General features: G+C 41.3%; 2 protein-coding genes across 9 annotated transcripts in view; one reads left to right on the plus strand and one right to left on the minus strand.

Annotated features, from left to right (window-relative positions):
• BNC2 (basonuclin zinc finger protein 2) overlaps positions 1 to 22,631 on the plus strand; it is a 485,862-nt gene that overhangs the window by 74,327 nt on the left and 388,904 nt on the right. The window lies entirely within an intron of this gene.
• Positions 21,155 to 21,659, minus strand: LOC133252572 (cytochrome b-c1 complex subunit 7-like). Its single transcript, XM_061425224.1, has one exon. The coding sequence runs from the start codon at positions 21,531 to 21,533 to the stop codon at positions 21,309 to 21,311; it is 225 nt and encodes a 74-aa protein (XP_061281208.1). The 5' UTR covers positions 21,534 to 21,659; the 3' UTR covers positions 21,155 to 21,308.

Below are 22,631 nucleotides of genomic sequence, written 5' to 3' on the forward strand. Positions count from 1 at the left end.
GATACTAAGCAGGCATGTGGCGTAACATGAGTGCTTGTGAAAAAAATTGATGCATTAACTGTGGACTGCCCATTGCACATCTTCTGTAGTAGGAGCTGATGATCTTAAAACAGGGGGAAAACTTTTACGGTCTGTTTTACTCATGTAATGATAACTACGGACTTGAGCCAGAACTAAAGAGTGGGAGAAGTTTATATGGAAATAAGTCTTCAGACAAATGTCCTGAGGCTATACAATAAAGGGTTATTCCTTTGTTTTGACTAACTTATAATTGGGAGGTAGTAGTAATTCTTTTTCTGCATTTCTGTTTTAAAGAGGGTGTCTTGGAATAAAACATTTTTGCTTTTTCTTCTCATTGTTTTCTCATCAGCTTTGTGAGTATGGTCAGTTGAGCTTTGCCGCCATATTTACTTTTTTAAAGTCATGTGAAATTTCCTAGGTTAGAACTTGAGTCATAAACGGGCTTGAATTCTTTTGAAATTCTCCAGTAAAGTTTGTTTGTTCAACTATAGCATTTAAAAGTAGTGAATATTTTGATAATCAATGGGGTGACCATTGTTATTACTAACATCTTTGGAGGAACTGAAGGTCATAAGAAGTCTTATAAGAAAGTACAGGAGGAAGGGTAAATAGAATTTGTAGAATGCCATGGGTTTTAAAGTCATTTTTACCAGTGGTATATGTTTATGGGGAGAGAGTTACAGTTATTTTGGAATTTTCTTTTATTGAGTCATGTCTTAGGACTGTTATATTGATTGTAATTTCTTTGGGGGGAGGGTGAGACGACATTAGCCACAACTTAATGTTTGGCAATTATTTTCCTCTTCTGCTTCTAACACATAAGCCAGCTGCCTGAGAGAAAAGAATCTTTTTTTTCCCTGTGTCAGAGAGAGGGGAAAGAGAACTATCTTAGAAACATATTTAAAGCACATGATGAAAATGAAAGGATTTTTAAAGAAAACCTTTTAGAATCTATTTTCTTTGTGCCAGGTACCAGATGTTGATGTTGGCAGTGCTTAAGAGGGTCACAGGGCATTTACAATCACTAAGCTATGGGAAATAAAATTCCAGGTCTGTTGTACCAAAGAGTATTTAAAACTCACGTTTACCTAGTGGTAACTGGTACAAAAGTATTTTTTCTATCTGAGCCCCTCTTAAGTAGGTATCTTAGAAATACATGATCAATGAAATTGCTGCAAAATAGATTTATGTTCCAAAGGCTCTTAGCATTACGAACCTTCGTAGGTTCCATTTAAGTATTTTTCCATGCAAAAAGCAGATTGCTGTCAACTGTGTTAGGACATGATGGGCTTTACTTTTGAGCTCTCCATTTCCAGTTGGAGGACAGAAGCTGTGCTCCTTGCCGTGTGCCTGTGCCAGAAAGGTGAGCGCACGTGCGTGTGTGCGTGCACACTAGACTAGATGATATTTTCTTAGTATCCTCTAGAAGCAGAGTTTTAGGGGAAAACAGAGCCTTTTGTCCCCCTCTGCTGTGGGTGATCTGAAGTCTTTTTTGTTACTGATAATGGTGATTGTAGGGAAAGAATGTTTTCCTCCACCCTTCAAGGGTCCCTGGATGGGTCGGAAATTAAACAGATTAACAGGAGATTAACAAATTATTTTTAAACAGGAGAAAAGCATACAGATACATTTAATATAAATTTTATGGGACATGGGAACTTTGATAAGGAAATGAAGACCCAAAGCAACAGACGAGTATTTCATGCTAGATTTTTGAAGAGTGCGCAGTTGTGGAGGGATATGGTAGGGTAAGGAGGGGGTCATTGTAGTGAACTGGGGAAAGACCCAGCAAGGCTTGTTAGTGAGGATTCTTTCCTGCATCCCTTTGTGTTCGGAGATAAGATGCTTCTTTCCTCTGGGCATAGGGAGGGCGCCTGGCATTATGAGGGTTTTATGGCCTGTCCCAGGGAAGAAGGATGAGGGCAAGGTCAGAGTAACCTTCTGCTGTTTTCTCAGACTCCTGAAGCTTAAGAGATTCAGTATACCATGGTGCTTTATTTTGTGGTTCTGAAGTCCATCAGGATACTAGGGTTAATAGTTTGAATGCAAAAATAGAATTTGGGGAAATAAAGTTCTTCAAAACAAAACAGATTCTCACAAGAGAACCTCTGTGATCATTATAGATTATTGTTTCTTCCGGATCTAACATTGAGAGTTTGATTGTGACTTTACTGAGCTTTTCCAAAGGATTTTAAGTATTTTTGCTATAGCTGTCAATTGAGATTTTGCTCAAGAAGTTTGAATTTGTCTATAAATACAGTGGGATTAACTTTTCTAGGCTCCAGTTCCTATCTTGTTTCTGCCCCAAAGAATTAGTTACTTTTCTGTAGAAAAGGGTAGTTCAAATAGTCTGTCAGGAATTAAGAAAAAACTAGAAGGAAATGTCATTAGTTGTGCCTCTGGTTGCTGGAATTGTAACTAATGTTTGCTTCTTTATGCTTTCTACACTTTTGAGATTTTCTGTAGCTGAGAGTATATTGTTTATAGAATCAGAGGGAGAAAAAAGATATATGTATGTATTTTGTATATGATATATACATATAGCATATCTGTATATGGTATATATACATATTCTAGCTGAATTTGTTATAATTCAGGAGTCAAACATTGCCCTTTTAATTGCAGATACAGGAACCTTGGTTCTTGTCCTTGGTTCTGGACAATAAAAAAACATGGCCCTGTTGATGATGGTATAGCTTTCAGAGCTACCTACCGTTTGAATTGGTACATACAGGCATGGACCACCTTCTCAAGGGGTTTGTTGGTGACCAAAGGAAGCAGCTGTGTTTACAACTTAAATGGTGGAAAGGGCTCACCACTGTTGCTGTTATTGTCACATGCTTCTTTGGTTTCTGCCTACCATGTGTATGTTCTGGGGGTATAGCCATAGTTTTTGTGATGCCCATTCAGTGTGTTTGTGCAATGGAAGTGAGTTCATAGGACAGGATGGTGGGGAGAATTGCGATAATTTCAGAATTTTCTCTTATTACATCTGTATAGTTTAGTGGAGAATATAAAATAGCATAAAATGAGTACCTACTGCTGGATAGATGCGTTCAGGATTTGCTTGTAATTCATACAGTCCTTTGGAAAAGGCAATGGCACCCCACTCCAGTACTCTTGCCTGGAAAATCCCATGGATGGAGGAGCCTGGTGGGCTACAGTCCATGGGGTCGCTAAGAGTCGGACACCACTGAGCAACTTCACTTTCACTTTTCGGTTTCATGCATCGGAGAAGGAAATGGCAACCCACTCCAGTGTTCTGCTTGGAGCATCTCAGGGACGGGGGAGCCTGATGGGCTGCCATCTATGGGGTCGCACAGAGTCAGACACGACTGAAGCGACTTAGCAGCAGCAGCAGCAGCAGCATATAGTCCTTAGCGTAGTTTTGAATGTTACTTCAAGTTGGAGGAATTTCTTTGAACCATAACATGTTACAGTTACTTGGAAAAATTATGTAGAAGATGTATTTAAAAAAACTGCTTTGTTACTTTTTTAAAAATTTAGTTTTATTTTTAATTGGAGGATAATTACTTTACAATATTTTGATGGTTTCTGCTGTACATCAACATGAGTCACTCATAGGTATACATATGTCTCCTCTCTCTTAAACCTCCTTTCCACATGCTGTGTTACTTTTAAGTGTGATCTTGGGTCTAGTGCTTTCACCCTCTGAACTTTGTTACCTTCATTTGGGCATACTAATGACACCTTCCATTATGATAATTGTGGGGATTTATGAAAATGTTTTGTAAATCCATGTATGTTTCTTTTATTGACTAAGCTACTTTTGGCAAACTACCTAAATTTCAGTAGAGGTGATTTGAATCAAATCCTTGACTTCACAGCCCAGAACCAAACTGCTTTTATCCATTCTCCTTGAAAGAGGAGAGGTCAAAGAAGTATGATTTTAATTTTATTTTTGTGAGAGGCTGTGGTGACTCTAACCCCCCACAGCTTCCATTAAAAAAAACCTCAAAAACAGCTATTCATTTTCTTTTTCTAATTACTTGGCAGAAATTTAGAATTGAAAAAGAGAAACAAGTAACAACCAAACTTTGCTTGAACAAAAGGGATTCTTGGGTCCTGGAGACCAGAGAAATGAGCAGGAATGCTCAGGGTGAGTTTGGGTGGATTGCAGAATGGATTGCAGAACCTGGGTAGTAATTACTTTCACTGAACTAAAACTTTAACTTAATACACAGAAGCAGTTCAGTTCAGTTCAGTCACTCAGCCGTGTCCGACTTTTTGCGACTCCATGAACTGTAGCACACCAGGCCTCCCTGTCCATAACCAGCTCCTAGAGTTTACTCAAACTCACGTCCATTGAGTCAGTGATGCCATCCAACTATCTCATCCTCTGTCATCCCCTTCTACTGCCCTCGATCTTTCCCAGCATCAGGGTCTTTTCAAATGAGTCAGTTATTTGCATCAGGTGGCCAAAGGATTGGAGTTTCAGCTTCAACATCAGTTCTTCCAATGAATATTCAGGACTGATTTCCTTTAGGATGGACTGGTTGGATCTCCTTGCAGTCCACGGGACTCTCAAGAGTCTTCTCCAACACCACAGTTCAAAAGCATCAATTCTTTGGCGCTCAGCTTTCTTCACAGTGCAACCCTCACATCCATACATGACCACTGGAAAAACCATATCCTTGACTAGATGGACCTTTGTTGGCAAAGTAATGTTGCTGCTTTTTAATATGCTGTCTAGGTTGGTCATAGCTTTTCCTCCAAAGAGCAAGCGTATTTTAATTTCATGGCTGCAGTCACCATCTGCAGTGATTTTGGAGCCCTAAAATATAAAGTCTGCCACTGTTTCCACTGTTTCTCCTCCATCTATGTCCCATGAAGTGATGGGACCGGATGACATGATTTCAGTTTTCTGAATGTTGAATTTTAAGCCAACTTTTCCCTCTCCTCTTTCACTTTCATCAAGAGGCTCTTTAGTTCTTCTTTGCTTTCTGCCGTAAGTGTGGTGTCATCTGCATATCTGAGGTTATTGATATTTCTACTGGCAATCTTGATTCCAGCCTGTGCTTCATCCAGGCCAGCATTTTGCATGATGTACTCTGCCTATAAGTTAAATAAGCAGGGTGACAATATACTGCTTTGATGTACTCCTTTTCCTATTTGGAACCAGTCTGTTGTTCCATGTCCAGTTCTAACTGTTGCACAGAAGCAGAGCCAGATGAAAATTCAGATTTGGACCTCTTCCCTTCCTCTGCAAGTGCTATCTCCCACTTTCTTTCTGGAGGCAGTCTTCTCTTTTGTGAGATAGCCTTTCTTTCCTTCCTGGGACTTCACATGGATTTACATGCCCCACCCTGGCAGACTCAGGTTGTAACTCAGACCCTTTTGCTTTGGTTGTCTTGGACAACTCTTGGTAGGGACATATGACTTTTAGATCAGCCAGCTTTCCAGTAGCAAGAAGCCCTGGTTCTTTAAGAGTTTTCAATTAGATGCCAGGTGTTGATAGATTCAGTTTATTTTGGGGTTCACATTTCTAGAATTGGCAAGCTTTAGCTCTTGGATTTTTGGTGACACTTATCAAATATGTGCCTTCGGGGGCCAAGGAGGTTTTATTTTAAAGCTAATGTGTTCATTTCAGTTCAGTTGCTCAGTTGTACCTACTCTTTGCGACCCAATGAACCACAGCATGTCAGGCCTCCCTGTCCATCTCCAACTCCCGGAGTCTACCCAAACCCATGTCCATTGAGTTGGTGATGCCATCCAACCATTTCATCCTCTGTCGTCCCCTTCTCCTCCTGCCCTCAGTCTTCCCCAGCATCAGGGTCTTTTCAAATGAGTCAGCTCTTCGCATCAGGTGGCCAAAGTATTGGAGCTTCAGCTTCAGCATCGGTCCTTCCAATGAACACCCAGGAATGATATGCTTTAGGATGGACTGGTTGGATCTCCTTGCTGTCTGTGGGGCTCTCAAAGAGTCTTCTCCAACATCACAGTTCGAAAGCATCGATTCTTCAGTGCTCAGCTTTCTTTATAGTCCAACTCTCACATCTATACACGACTACTGGAAAAACCATAGCCTTGACTAGACGGACCTTTGGGGACAAAGTAATGTCTCTGCTTTTTAATATGCTGTCTAGGTTGATCATAGCTTTTCTTCCTAGGAGCAAGCGTCTTTTAATTTCATGGCTGCAATCACCATCTGCAGTGATTTTGGAGCCAAAAAAAATAAAGTCTGACACTGTTTCCACTGTTTCCTCATCTATTTGCCATGAAGTGATGGGACCAGATGCCATAATATTAGTTTGCTGAATGTTGAGCTTTAAGCCAACTTTTTCACTCTCCTCTTTCACTTTCATCAAGAGGCTCTTTCTGCCATAAGGGTAGTGACATCTGCATATCTGAGGTTATTGATATTTCTCCCAGCAATCTTGATTCCAGCTTACGCTCCCTCCAGCATTTCTCATGATGTACTCTGCATATAAGTTAAATAAGCAAGGTGACAATATACAGCCTTGACGTACTCCTTTTCCTACTTGGACTAGATCTGATAGAGTGAGTGCCTGATGAACTATGGATGGAGGTTCGTGACATTGACAGAAATCAAGACCATCCCCAAGAAAAAGAAATGCAAAAAAGGAAAATGGCTGTCTGAGGAGGCCTTACAAATAGCTGTGAAAAGAAGAGAAGCAAAAAAGGAGAAAAGGAAAGATATACCCATTTGAATGCAGAATTCCAAAGAATAGCAAGGAGAGATAAGAAAGCCTTCCTCAGAAATCAATGCAAAGAAATAGAGGAAAACAATAGAATGGGAAAGACTAGAGATCTCTTCAAGAAAATCAGAGATACCAAGGGATCATTTTATGCAAAGATGGGCTCAATAAAGGACAGAAATGGTATGGACCTAACAGAAGCAGAAGATATTAAGAAGAGGTGGCAAGAACACACAGAAGAACTGTACAAAAAAGATCTTTACGACTCAGATAATCACGATGGTGTGATCACTCACACTCACCTAGAGCCAGACATCCTGAAATGTGAAATCAAGTGGGCCTTAGGAAGCATCACTATGAACAAAGCTAGTGGAGGTGTTGGAATTCCAGTTGAGCTATTTCAAATCCTAAAAGATGATGCTGTGAAAGTGCTGCACTCAATATGCCAGCAAATCTGGAAAACTCAGCAGTGGCCACAGGACTGGAAAAGGTCAGTTTTCATTCCAATCCCAAAGAAAGGCAGTGCCAGACAATGCTCAAACTACCACACAATTGCATTCATCTCACACGCTAGTAAAGTAATGCTCAAAATTCTCCAAGCCAGACTTCAGCAATACATGAACCGTGAACTTCCAGATGTTCAAGCTGGTTTTAGAAAAGGCAGAGGAACCAGAGATCAAATTGCCAACATTTGCTGGATCCTCGAAAAAGCAAGAGAGTTCCAGAAAAACATCTATTTCTGCTTTATTGACTATGCCAAAGCCTTTGACTGTGTGGATCACAAAACTGTGGAAACTTCTGAAAGAAATGGGAATACCAGAGCACCTGACCTGCCTCTTGAGAAACCTATATGCAGGTCAGGAAGCAACAGTTAGAACTGGACATGGAACAACAGACTGGTTCCAAATAGGAAAAGGAGTACGTCAAGGCTAACATGTTGATTGTTAATAATTTTCTAGTGTGCGGTGGTATAAATCAATGTAAAGCTGTATGCCATTTAGTGACATGGATTGGGAGGGGCATGCGTATATTTATATTTTCAAGTGATTGTCAAATCTGTAATACTTGAGAATTTATTCATTCTACAACACTCTCAGACCCAAACCATCTATTATGTAGTGAAAAAATTGTATAACTAGAGACATGATACTTACTAACACATTAGGACTATGAATGGACTTAAATTCAAGTTTTCTGAGTTCAAGTTTAGTGGATCAGAAGAGTTGCTACCTTATGGGATTTAGAGAGAATGACATTAAACGTGTCTGTTTCGAGTGTTAAGAACAGTAACTAACGAAGGGAAAGACTTAACAAATGAAAGCCACCATCGTTGCTGCTGTCATTTTTACTTTTTATTATTGCTGTCATTACGACCACCATGTTATGCAAGATTGTCAAACAGTTCTTTGGTGTGTGCCATGCTGGAGAAGTTCATCTTTTGCTAATACATTGAAGCAAGTGCTCAACTTATGGCTCTATGTAAGGAAAATTCCACAAAGCTTCTATACTTTTGATTTCCATAAAGACTTAGGAGGAAATTCCCTGGAAGTACAGTGGTTAGAACTCTGTGCTTTGACTGCTGAGGGTCTGGATTCAATCCTTGGTCAGGGAACTAAGATCCAACAGGGTGCACTGCTGCTGCTGCTAAGTCGCGTCAGTCGTGTCCGACTCTGTGCGACCCCATGGACTGCAGCCCACCAGGCTCTGCCATCCCTGGGATTCTCCAGGCAAGAACATTGGAGTGGGTTGCCATTTCCTTCTGCAATGCATGAAAGTGAAAAGTGAAAGTGAAGTTGCTCAGTCATGTCCAACTCTTAGCGACCCCAGGGGCTGCAGCCTACCCGGCTCCTCCATCCATGGGATTTCCCAGGCAAGAGCACTGGAGTGGGGGCCATTGCCTTCTCTGCACAAGGTGTGGGGCACTGCCAGAACAAATGGAAAAAAAAAAACTCATGGAAAGCATTGGTAGAATATAGTTGAATGGTAATTTGGAATCCTAATTTTGAATTTTGTACATTGTGTCTATTTATGGATTGATTTGGAGAAGGAAATGGCAGCCCACTCCAGTATTCTTCCCTAGAGAATCCGGTGGACAGAGGAGACTCGTGGGCTACGGGGTCGCACAGAATTGGACACAACTGAAGAGACTTAGCAGCAGCAGCAGCATGGATTGATTGGTGAAGAAAATGGCAACTCACTCCAGTATTCTTGCCTGGAAATCCCATGCACATAAGAGCCTGGTGGGCCACAATCCATGGGGTTGCAAAGACTCGGACACAACTTAGTGACTAAACAACAACAGCAAGGGTTGATTATATTTCCAACATACAAAAATTTGGCAAACGTGATTCCGTCAAAGTTCATCCTCTTGAACCAACAGGGATTCCCTGGAATCATGATTCATTTTTCATCAGTCTCCTTGTTTCCTTAGCCATCTACATGGAATATGTAATATTTCAAGTATTTAAATTTCCTAATCCTGTCAGCACAGGGCTTTAAGTTGAAAGACTTTAGTTATGAAATCTATTCTGATGTAATTATTTAAAAGATCTGACTTTTGAGGAATTTATCTTATGGCACAGGAGTATACTTACAATATGTTAGTTGAAAATAGATAGATATAAAACTATAAATATTATGACCCCAACTGGCATATAAAAAGGTAGATATATTAACAACAAATACTGGAAGGTAATATATAAATGAGTAAATAATAGTGTTATCTGTTCTCTCGGTAGATTAATAGCAAGTATGTTTTTAAAACTTTTACAAATAAAATTGTAAACTTTCTTTGAATTAACCTGCAATTCACTTCTTTAAAAAAATTTTTTTTTATTTATTTGGCTTCGCCGAGTTTTAGTTGTGGCATGGGGAATCTAGTTCCCTGAGCAGGGATGGAACTCAGGCCCTCTGCATTGAGATCGTGCAGTCTTAGCCACTGGACCATCAGGGAAGTCCTTGAAGCTCACTTCTTAAACTTTGTATAAATTAAGAAGAAAGAAATTGTCAGTTGTAGAGGAGAGCATAGCCACCCACTCCAATATTCTTGCCTCCGGAATCTCATGGACAGAGGAGCCTGGTGGACTGCAGTCCATGGGGTCGCAAAAGAGTTGGGCATTACCGAAGCGACTTAGCGTGCATACCAGGTAGTGATTAAAGCCAGCTTGTGTCGTATTAGCTCGACTCTGGGTTTGATGTGCTTGCTATTTCTCAGGTAGTGTAGCTGAGTAGAAAGAGTGTGGCTGTTGGAGCTAGGTGAGCCTGGTTTTTACCCTGTTGCCTTCATTTAAGAGCTTTGGGATTAGGGAAGTTGCTTCTCCGAACTTTAGCTCTCATTAAATCAGCAATGCTCTGTCCTTTTTAAGGTCTCTTATTTCTGAAAGTAGCTTTCTCTTGGAGGTACTCAGAAAATACTAGCCTTTTTCTCTTCCCATCCATTATCCTCATTTCCCAATGCCATAAGGATCAGTTCAGGGAGTAACGGGACTTGGAAAAAAGTTTTAGTTTCATATTAACATTTTCAGTGGGCTTCTCTGTTGGCTCAGTGTTAGAATCCGGCTGCTAATGCAGGAGACATGGGTTAAATCCCTGGGTTGGGAAGATCCACTGGAGAAGGGAATGGCAACCCACACCAGTATTCTTGCCTGGGAAATCCCATGGACTGAAGAGCCTGACGGGCTAGAGTCCATGGGGTCACAAAAAGTCAGACACAACTTGGCGACTAAACAGCAAGAGCAGCAAGCATTTTCAGTGGTTTACCTTTTCGGTCATCTTTTTTACTGTACAAGTCTTGGTTTCTGTGAGTCTCACATCCTTGGGAACCAAACTCATGACTATCAGGAAGTGTCTTTCTGCAAGGGGTGAGAAAACGGAGCAACCCTAAATGGTGGTGTGCTCTCTGGAGCAGCGTGAGAGCGTGTCAGCCTGGGAACGCTGAGCAGCAGCCTCCCCATCCACCTCCCCCTGGCAGGCACGCAGAGGGTGTGGAGACGACTCTGGGGCTGAGAGAGGGTTTGTAATTGCATGGCCGTCTGGCCTGCCCTGAGCATTCTCTTCCCTTCCAGGATTCCTGTAATTGTCATCAGATGGCTCAGTCTCCCAAACGTTTCCGTTATTGCAGTGACTTCTGGAGTGTGTTTAAGGGGGAAAGAAACCAGCCAGAATTAGCAGTCATCATTTGTTTGTGTCTGTTCTGTTGTATGTAGACGTGTGCAGGGCAGGCATCTCTGGAGTATAGAGAAACTGGTCAGATGTACCGTCCTTGCCATCTTCTCTAGTGCCTTCCTGCTGCTTTTGCTATTGCTTTTCCTCCTGTGCTACTCGAAAGGAAAACAAAATTGATAAACGATGAAGGAAGGGGTCCTATTTTCAACTCTAGTCTGTTATTCTTTTGGTCTCTTTATTTCTGGGGACAGTTATACAACATTGCATCTTTCCTGGGTGCAAGTCTTCAAGAGGTTAGGAGTTGGACAGTGAATAAGCCCTGTAATGAAAGATTCCAAGTCTTGGGCATGGAGGAAACGAGGCATTTGAGACAGACTTTGAATTTCAACTGATAGAGTTTGAATGACAGAAATGATAGCGTTAATTGGCAAAGCAGATGTTCAGGTGGAAAGAACAGTGATAGGAGAGATGAGATGATTTGGAGCGATGAATAGGATGCAGTTGAGCTTTAAAATAAAAACTTTGTAAATTTGCCTTCGTTCTTTGAAGAGGGGTCAGCCTAATTCCAATTTTAGGCTGAATGCTATCTGTAAAAGCATAGAAGGAATGGCTCATGCCCTCAGACCCACTCTGAGTCTTTCAAGGTAGTATTTGAATTTACCTTCATCATAAGCCTGCAACTGAAAACTTAACTATAGGAAGATATCTTGTCTCGGTAATTTTTTTTATTCAGGTAATCTCCTGTCCTTCCTGCTTTGCTAAGAAGGAAAGAATTGCCTAAATGAAAAAGGACAGCTAATTTTTTAAAAAATGAAAATGGAGCGATCGCCACATCTAAACCTATGTGTTTTTCCACCCCCTTGTTCCCTAAGCAGAGCCTGAATACACAGGTTGAGGTTGGATATGATTGCTCAACTAGATAATTTTGGGAAGGGTACAATTGAAGAGAACTAAAACAGTTTCTTCTGATTCATGCTGTTGGCTGAGAAATTATGCTTTTGAAAAGCTACTTTGCTCTACTGGCTCTTACTTACTTAACGAGTGAAGTAGTTCATTGTGTTCTGGTGCCCCTGTTTGTGTGGTGGTGGACTGCTCTCAAAACTCACAGGGACCCAGCTCTAGAGAGTCATGTGAACCATTTCACATTTGTCATATGCCTCTTATACAATAATTGTATTAAATACTGATGCTTACCCTGAAACCCATTCTACCTCTTTCTTCCCAAGTAGCCAGACATGGGAGGTGGGTCCAAGATAGCTCATGATTAATATAAAAACCTAAGTCATGATCATTTCATCCCCCTTAGGAGCTGTTGGTCTGATAGCAGGCATGTGACTAAGTTCTGGCCAGTAATTTATAAGAGGAAGTGTGCTAGACAAAGGTAGTGAAAGTTACCCATCTGGAAGGAGAGAGAAATTCCTGCTTGGAATTTGTCAGTGAGGCTTAGTGAGGCAGTGAGCAGACTCAGGGGGCTGAGCATGGCAACAGCAAAGGCAGAGCTGGTGTCCTTGACACTTAGCCCACGCCTGCTGCTCCTGACTTGTTCTGTGAGAGAGCTCATTGTTTCAGCTCTTACAATCAGGACTTTCTATTACCTGAGGCCACCCTGATTTCTATCTCATAAAATGTATCTATGCATTTATCATGTCCCTTCTGGTATTTTCTGTGTGATTTGGAAAGTAGTTCTATTTTAAAATCTTTTTTAAAAACTAAATATTTTTTTGTCCATGCTGCATGGCATGTGGGATGGTTAGTTTCCCGGCCAGGGATCAAACCCATACCCCCTGCCTTGGAAGCGAAGAGTCTTAACCACTGTACTGCCAGGGAAGTCCCCTGGAAAGTAGTTTTTTATAATCTGTAATTTAAATCACACTGTATATCATTTAAAGTAGTTTCTATTTAAGGCATGAGAGACAGGTCCCTCTTTTTGATGGGAAACTAAAACTGTTCCCAAGGCAAGCGCGCAGCTGCCGGTGAAGTCATCTTGTGGACCATCTTGTCTTTACCACGAGGTACCCATCACAATGTGATGGGACAGACATTTTTGAGTTTGGTTTGTATTAGTTCTGCCCCAAATCTGAAAGTGTTAGAGGAGAACTACTTGATTACTCTGAGTCATACTGAATTAGGTTTGTCCAGTTTCTAGGAGTCAGTGTTTCACCCCTTTCAGTGACCCTGTCCTTCTACTTTCTGTGGACAGTAGACACGTTAGTGAAGAAGTTTTAGAGAACTTGACCTGTGGAGAGAAACCTTTTGAGTTCAAAGACTTGTGAAAGTCCCTTGGACAGCAAGGAGATCAAACCAGTCAATCTTACGGGAGATCAACCGTGAATACTCACTGGAAGGACTGATGCTGAAGCTGAAGCTCCAGTATTTTGGTAATCTGATGCAAACGGACAACTCATTGGAAAAGTCCCTGATGCTGGGAAAGATTGAGGGCAGAAGAAGAGGGAGTCAGAGGATGAGATGGCTGGACGGCATCACCGATGCAATGGACATGAACTTGGGCAAACTCCGGGAGGTGGTGAGGGACAGAGAGGCCTGGCCTGCTGCAGTCTGTGGGGTCACAAAGAGCCCGACACGACTGGATGACTGAACAACGACAACAGTCTGCTTCTCTGCTTACTCTCTGCATACCCTTGTATGCATACCCTCTGTATACTCTCTGCATACACATTATATGACTTGCCTGTGCTTCAGTATGCTTCTGTAAAATGGAGACTATACTGGTACTTGTACCATGAGAATTCTCCTGTGTCATGAGAATTCTATGAGATTTAAGAAAATCTCGTATAATAATGCCTGGTGCCTGCTAAGTATATGTTTGATAGGATAGTATCTAGTTGAATTTTTCAAAGTACTTTTTAAAATGTGTTTCTCCTTTGTCTCTCAGAACCATCTGATGAAGGAGGAAGTATCATTAACCCTATTTTATAGGGTACTGTGTTAGAATGTAACTTTGTTACTAGTGATAGAATTGGGATTATAATCTAGATCTCTCCTCTAATATGTTGTACCTGACCCTGAATTGGGTCTTTAGGAAGTGACTTCCCTGGTGGCTCAGACCGTAAAGCGTCTGTCTACAATGTGGGAGACCTGGGTTAGATCCCTGGGTCGAGAAGATCCCCTGGAGAAAGAAATGGCAATCCACTCCAGTACTATTGCCTGGAAAATCCCATGGACAGAGTAGCCTGGTGGGCTACAGTCCATGGGGTCGCAAAGAGTCGGACACGACTGAGCTACTTCTGTTTTTGTGATCTTATTAATTAGAAGGTGTAGATGGGAAGGGCATAAATTCCTGTTGGTTAAATCTGACCCAGTGGTGAGCCAGTTCATTCATTCTAAAATTACTTGTTTACTTGTTAAACAAAGGTATTTCTCACTTTGCATGCTTCCAGTAGGGACAGCTTTCAGTTGTTGTGATTAATTAACATGGATCCTCCATCAACATAGCTTACATTTTGGTTATTATGTTACATTAACAGAGTGTATTAAAGTACAGCCAGCACATCCTGTTATTTGGTTCATGAACAGACAGCAAAGGGCATAGCTGTGTTGCCTCCTTGTCTCCCAGAGATAAACTCATGTGACATTTTGTGAAAATGGATAATTCAAAGAGGGAATTGGCGGACAGAGATCAAAGTGCAGCAAAGAAATGTGAAGTGCTAACTCTGGAAGTGAAATTTGAACCTTTCCTAAATCGAGTTCTAGGAAAACAAGCTGACTGCAGGCGTGTCAACGCTGCCCCTGTTCTAGAGCCTCTGTGTGTGCAGCCAGAGGAGTTAGGGAAGAGGAAGCTGCTATGTAAATTAGAAAAGCGATTGTGACAAAAAGGATGAACGCATAACAGAGGAAAAGATGCTGGTAGAAAACGTCCTTTTAAAGAGAACTCCTCAGAGATACTGCAGGACAATGAAAACAGAAGGGCTAAAATGTTGGAAGCTAATCCAGACTTAGACAGAAGTATGCCCGTACAAAAGATGCTCATTTGATGTTTTAAATTATACAGTGAGAAGAAGGCAGCACTGTTCAAACTACTCAGACTAATCTTTTTTTTTTTTTTTCAGCCTACTCTTGATGCTTTTTTTCCCGATAAATGAAATGCTTTAATTCTCAAATTTCTAATGTTTTAAATTACAGTGTAGTAAATGAATGTTTTGCTTTTTTTCATCTTCCTATGTAACTGCTTTTTAGTGTTTTTGACAAAAAATGTTACAGATCATAGAGAAGCTAGAATTTTTCTGTTTGGTATTAAGGTTGCTCTGCATGGTTTCAGCTTGCACGGTCATGTCCATCATCTTGTATTAGTGTGCAGGGCAAGGGCTGCCATTGTTTACTGAGCCAAGTGGGCGCTCGTGTTAAGTGCTGGGGGTGCAGTGAGATAGCGACGCCTTATGAAACATCATTCCAACAAAAATTTATTGACTATCTGCCATGGACCAGGTGGCATACACACGTGGATAAAAGTAGTTCTTTTTCCCTAAGAATTCACATTTCAGTTGATCAATGAGAGACAAGAGCATTCATTATATCACAATATATGCATGCTTTCTTTGAAAGCAGTGATAGGGAAATAACTTACTAACTTCTCTGCCTGGGAGTGTGAAGGTTGAGAGAAGGAAGACAGCCCAGAGGACTCAGTGGTTAATATGGAAAAGCTGTTTAAGAGCCGAACAGTGGTTAAGACATTTCTGCACAGAGTATGCAGGGAATTTAAAAAAGTTGGTTGCTGCTGGAATGTGAAAGGCATGATAGGGGACAGATCAGCAATGCTGTGGTACTTGTAGGCAATGGGAAACCCTTGGGATTTCTCTGTAATTTCTTTCAAATTAAGGTATAATTTATACACACTAAAATTGACCCATTTTAGTGCATCATTTAGTGTGTTTGATCTTAGTCTTGTAACCATCACTGCAATCAAGATGAAGAACACTTACAGCACCTCCTCAGTGCTCCTGAGTGACTAACCCCTCCTCCCAACCCCAGCCCCTGGCAGCCACTGACCTGTTTTCTGTCCTTAAAAATTTGCCTTTCCCAGAACATGATATAAATGTAATCCTACAGTATGTAACCTTTTAAGTCTGGCTTCTTTTGCTTAGAATAGTAGTTTTGAGATTGATCCATGTTGTTGCATGTGAAAAAAAAGTGCCTTTGGGTTGTAAGCAGGAGAATTCTATGTGAGATTTGATTCGAGGATGAATTTGAGAGAATGGAAACCGGAGGCTTGCACTGTAATTTAGCAAGGTGCTGATGGAGGGGAGTTGCAATCAAGAGGTGGGAGTACCAGACCACCTTACCTGTCTCCTAAGAAACCTGTATTCACGTCAAGAAGCAACGGTTAGAACTGGACATGGAACAACTGACTGGTTCCAAATTGGAAAAGGAGTATGACAAGGCTGTATATTGTCATCCTGCTTATTTAATTTATAAGCAGAGTACACCATGATAAATGCTGGGTGGGATGGATCACAAGCTGGAATCAAGATTGCCGGGAGAAATATCAACCACCTCAGATGTGCAGATGATACCACTCTAATGACAGAAAGTGGAGAGGAACTAACAAGCCTCTTGATGCAGGTAAAAGAGGAGAGCGAAAAAACTGACTTGAACGTCAACATTTAGAAAACTAAGATCATGGCATTTAGTCCCATTACTTCATGGCAAATAGAAGGGGAAAAAGTGACATTTTATTTTCTTGGGCTCCAAAATCACTGCAAATGGTGACTGCAGCCATGAAATTAGAAGACACTTGCTCCTTGTAAGGAAAGCTATGACAAATCTAGGTGCATTAAGAAGCAGAGACATCAGTTTGCTGAGGAAAGTCTGTATAATCAAAGGTATGGTTTTTCTTGTAGTCAGGTATGGATGTGAGAGTTGGATCATGAAGAAGACTGAGTACGAAAGAACTGATGTTTTCAAATTGTGGTGCTAGAGAAGACTCTTAAGGGTCCCTTAGATTGCAGGGACTGCTGCTGAAACTCCAATTCTTTGGCCACCTGATGGGAAGAGCCAAGTCATTGGAAAAGACCCTCTTGCCTGGAAAGATTGAGGGCAGGAGGAGAGGAGGCAGCAGATGATGAGATGGTTATATAGCATCACCAACTCGATGGATGTGAGTTTGAGCAAACTCCAGACAGTGGAGGACAGAGGAGCCTGGTGTGCTATAGTCCATGGGGTTGCAAAGAGTCGGACACGACTGAGCAACTAAACAGCAACAGCAGTCCCTGGCCTAGGAAGGGAACCACCCTGAAAAGTGATAGGCAGAGTTGCTTGCCCCTCTGAGGAAGAGCTTTTCAGAAAGGTGATTTACCACACAGATGCTCATACCCAAAAGGTATTGGGTACAAAATTTGCCCACAGCCATAATTACAACTAACAGAGCCCTTCATCCTTAGGCAGTTCCATGAGGTAGAGTGTTTTTCTCATGTCTCACAGATGGGGATACTGAGGTACAGAGAGGTCAAGTAACTTTCCCAAAGTCAAAAACACTTGCAGAGCTGGAATTCACACCCAGGTCGTCCGGCTCAAGTCCGTACTCTTTCACAGGAACATGAGGTCTTTGAGTTCTAGGATGCCAGCTCTGGGAATTATTTCATTTCACGGTTAAGAAGGATAGAGTTTAGAGTTGCTCTGAGGCGACTCACTGAGCATTGCAGACAGTGATGGAGACAGGACTAGTTTCCCTCTGCCCGGGGCTCTTGCCATTCTTGCAGTTTTGGTACCTTTGTCTCGGTTGCGTGTCAGTTTCATATTAGTGAAGAATAACTGTGCTGACATAGGCAGACTGGCAAAATTTGCGTTTAATTCCTTGCTTTTCCTTAGCCTCGGCTCTCTCTTGTCTGGGAATGTACTAATTGGCTCTCTTCCTGTCCGCTCTGTCACTTTATTACTCCCAAGGGAGCCCAGAATCATTGTTACTGCTCTCTAGCCTGTCCTGTTTGGTCCTTGTCCGATCTTGTTCTCTTTCCAGTCTTTTCCCATTAGTATTTGGTGGGGTGGGGGCAGAAGATGCCTGATCAGAGAGTTGCATTTTGGGGTGTGGGAGGAGCTGGGACTCTTGTGGTATTGGGGTCATTGTGGTTCGGATCAGAGACCTTCACTGGGCTGCTGACTGTTGGCATTTTGATTCTCCTGCCCCACGTGTACCCACCAGAGCACGCCATCCCCACTTTGGGTACAGGGCATCTCTCTGCATTTGAGGTCCAGAGCTAAGGCATAGTGCTGATCACCTTGCCCCCAGGCACCTTGAGTACACAGGGTGTCTGAGATAGAAGAGGGTGCTCTTGTCTTAACAGTTTACATGGCATCTTTTTTGTGTTTTCATGTTGAGGAGCCAAAATTTGGGGGATAATTTTCTTTGACATTCGTAACCTTTCTTTACAGAAAAATCCCTCCTGTAGGCTTATTCAAGTGGAGATTGATCTTTTTCTTCTGTCTCTTTCTCTCTTCTTTCTTCCCTTTCTCCATTCTTCCCACCCTCCTTTCTTTCCTTCCTTGTATAGTGGGTCTTTGTATGTAAAAATGTAGCTCCTGGTCTAGTCTCTTCCACCCACCCAACCCAGGAATGAAGTTGAATATTAATACGTTATGGCCACCATTCTCCCGCGGCTTACCCTTTCTCCACATTTACTATAATTAAACATGTCCTTCTCAATTTCAACTCAGAATACCTGAAAAGACTCCTTGTTCCATTAAAAGAAAGCAAATTTCCCCAGGTAAGTTCCCATATGTTCATATGTTTTCTGTAAAAACTGGCACACACTTTTCTTTGTATTTTACCCCTGTCAAATGAGATCCTTATAAGAATAATCAGCCAGTCCAAGCCTCTCATCTCTTTTTGCCTGCATTTTCTTGGGTAATTTTAACTCCTTTTCTGCCATCCAGTAAAGTTTGCATCTTTCTGTCACAAGAGTGTCTGGGATTTTTGAGAGTGCCACCTTCCTTTCAGTTCTCTCAGAAGACCCTTGAGCTCTTTGTCTATTCTGAATGGGTGCTTTTGCAGGGGGGGGTAGAATTTTCCTCCACATCCCTTGGGGGTGGGGGAGTCCCAGCAAATAGTGTCCTCGGGGTCATTTCTTTGTGTAAAGGATGCATGTGTTTTTGCATGATGTTTCTTAAGGAGGTCCCCCCAAATGTGTAAGCTTTAGGTCTTACCTCATTTTCATCCCCTTGAGTTGTTCCTTTTAAGGAATGTATAGGGAGAGCTTCCATCACCCAAATTAGTCACCTGATGCATTTACTTTATCTGACCTTCCAGTTGCAGTGTAACATCTTTTAAGTTTTCTAATTCTGCTGTCTGAAAATGCAGAGCATTTATTCACCCATCATGTCCATCAGGAGCTGAAGGCCACGACAAGAACCTTTGCTGGAGGGATGCCTTAGGGTTTGGGTGGTCCAGTCTCTCATTGCAGCTGGTCCAGGTTAGCATCTAGAAGAGAGTTGGGTTTGGCAGAGGTGAGCTTAAGATTCTAGTTCTTCATCTCTAAGGTGCAAGCACATTAGCTTTTCAAAAAAAATAGACGAGAAAGCTGTCTCTGGGGATGCTTTGTAGTGCAAGCGCACACAGAAACCACACTCCATCTCTAAGTGACTGTCCTGGTCTCAGAGGCCAGAACACCTGAGTGATCGTCTTCCCATTTTCTGTCCATTCCCTTCATTCACCACATCCTGAAAACTGACTGTTTTAGCGTGCGTTACCTCTTGGAGCTATCCCCTCCTTAAAAGTCTCATGACTGCTGTTGAGCTCGTTTGCTCCTCTTCAGTGTTGCTGCCCTACCGCAAGCTGGCTGCAGTAACTTTTCAGGCTCCCTCCAGGAAGCTCCACTCCTTGGGATGGAAGGCTTTTGAAAATATCTCTGACTTTGTCACTACTCAGGCCCAAACTTCATTCATTGCAAGCTCTCTGATCAGAACAAGCCCTTTACTTCTGTATTCAGGGTCCTGCTTGAGAGGAAGCCAGCCTATCTTTCCACCTCAGTCTCTGACACTTTTTATACTGTGTTTTAGCCACATCAGTTCCTGGGTTTGCCTCCTTTTTTGCAGTCATTTTCTCAAGGCACTTAAGGCTTTGTGGCTTGTAGGAAGTTACTCGAATGGTTGTATGATACTCCAGACTAGGTTTAAAAATTCCTGAAAGTGCTTTGTTTTGTATATTTTTAGTAGTGGTAGGTGTTCAAGTACTCAGTGAAGAAAGTAGCCCTAGATTGTTCCAAAGAGCTTTCTGAGCACCCCGTCAGGCACACAGAGCGCTAGTTATCTGCCTTCCCCACCACACCCAGAGCCACTCTATAACCAAGACTGTGCAGAGTCTCTTGGATTGAAAAGATAAGCACATTTGTTTCTCACTCCTGTGATGATGCTCTCCTCCATTCTTTGCATAGGATTTTTTCTTCTTGTTTTAATAAAAAATTTTGAGCTTTTTGCCACGCTTACTAGAAAAAGAAAACCAGATGCTCTTCCACCGTTAGTGGAGATGTATTCATCCCTTTGTGTTTGACAGTTTTCATCATTAAAAAAGTTTTTTTTCCAAAGTTTTAACGTATATGTCAAGACAAAACCTTTAAAAATTTAAGTAAAATTTAAAATTTGTATTTTAAAGATTTGAAAATTTACTCATGGCTAATCAGGTGGTTGGAGAAGGAAGTGGCAACCCACTCCAGTATTCTTGCCTAGAGAATCCCGTGGACAGAGGAGCCTGGTGGGCTGCTGTCCATAGGGTCGCCCAGAGTCGGACAGGAATGAAGCGACTTAGCATGCATGCATGCATTGGAGAAGGAAATGGCAACCCACTCCAGTATTCTTGCCTGGAGAATCCCAGGGACAGAGGAGCCTGGTGGGCTGCCGTCTATGTTGTCGCAGAGTCGGACACGACTGAAGCGACTTAGCAGCAGCAACAGCAATCAGGTGGTTACATCACTAAAATTTGTAATGATAGCTCTAATTTTAAAAACCTGTGGCTGATTCATTTTGATGTTTGGTAGAAACCAATGCAGTACCGTAAAGCAATTATCCTTCAATTAAAAATGAAAGAAAAATACAAAAAAAGTGTTGATATTTCATTTGAATTACTTTTTCTGGTTTAATTTTTTAATTGGAGGAAAATTAATGTTGTGTTGGTTTCTGCCATACAACTTAAAAAAAAATTTATTTCAAGTTTTTATTTTCCTGAACTGGGTCTGAGTTGTGGCATGCAGACTCTCAGTACCAGTGTGTGGGATCTAGTTCCCTGACCAGAGATGGAACCCGGGCCCCCTGCACTTAGCCACTGGACCACAGGGAAATCCCTTGAATAACTTTTTTAAAATTGTAATAGATATGTATTTAAAGTAATACATTTATAGTCTAAATAGTTCTGCATTGTACATTTCAGGTTTAAACTAACTTCATAAAAATATTTGATAACAGCTATATCCACAGATTTAGACTACTAAATTATTTCTCAGCTCATTCTTCTCTCCCTTTTCTTTCCCAAAGCACCTCTTTCAGAGATGGTTCGAGGTAGGCTTTATCCTCATATTCTGTCCACTGTGGTTTAGGCAGAATCTGCTGCCTCACGTGCATGTCCAGTGCTCTCTTAATGCGAAACTCTCTGTCGTCATAAAGGTTCTCAGGAAGCCTTCTTACGGCCTCTTTTGCATCGTCATTCTCATATATTGTATCATCTTGCATTAAGCCCAGTTTATTGAACCCAGCAGCATTGTAATACCCTTTATAAATACCCTCTGGCCACCTGCTTGATGCTGAAATGGCACAAGCTGCTTGCCATGTTGACCTGAGACCCCTGAATTACTTTTTAAAGACATTTCTAGATAGCATGGAAGGAAGGTGAATATAGTAGTGGTTTATATAAATTCGGGGTTTAATTTGTGAATTAATTTTGAAATTTGAGTTTGTTCTTTAGCTATTACAATCATGTACCAAGGAGATAATATAAAGCAGTGTTTATTGTTTGAAGCTTTGGTAAGGTCTTAAAGTGTCCTGTATGTATAATTGTTTCATTAGGCAACCTGAATTTTGAGTAAATTTGTAGATTCTTGAACCTTGTAATCTGCAAAGAGTAAGCTTAGCTATAATAGGCGTAAATCATTGTGATTTGCATAATTTATTTCTTCTGCATAAATATTGTACTCACATAGTAAAACTGCTGTCCTGGAAATCAGAGTTTGATTGTCTGAGTATTTGTGGGGCTAGAGGAGGTTTTAGGGTTATGTTTGTGTTTAGATTTAATTTCAGGGGTAAGTTAAGATTTATGGTGAGCAGTGCACAGAATGTTTTATTTACTTTTTCCCAGATTATGAATAAAAACAACATCTGAATCTGATCTTTAGGAACCAAGCTCAGAAAATATGGTATTCTATTTTGATTGTTTCTCTTAATTGTGCCTTATTTCTGTTTATTTGCAAATTGTGTATTTAAGACATTAGCATATTTGATACCCTGTGATTGGACATATTTAACTTTCTATTAGACTGATGCTTTCAGGTTTTTGGACTCTGAAAGCAGGAGCCACATACGACCTGTCTTTTGTTCAAGGTGCTAACTGACTACACTCTTATGTTTCCATTACATGAAACGCACATCTCTGGTTTACTTGAGAGGAAATGCTTCTAAGACTTAGGCATACCTCACTTCTGTGGCAGGCTGTTTACTTCTTCATTCAGCAATTAATACATAAATTCAGTTTTTTTTCCCAAAAATATTAATCAAATGTATGTGATGTGCTATGAAGTATAGCAGGTAATGCTGAACAAAACAGAAACATTTCTT

Source organism: Bos javanicus, chromosome 8, assembly GCF_032452875.1.
Source record: "Bos javanicus breed banteng chromosome 8, ARS-OSU_banteng_1.0, whole genome shotgun sequence".
NCBI lineage: Eukaryota > Metazoa > Chordata > Mammalia > Artiodactyla > Bovidae > Bos > Bos javanicus.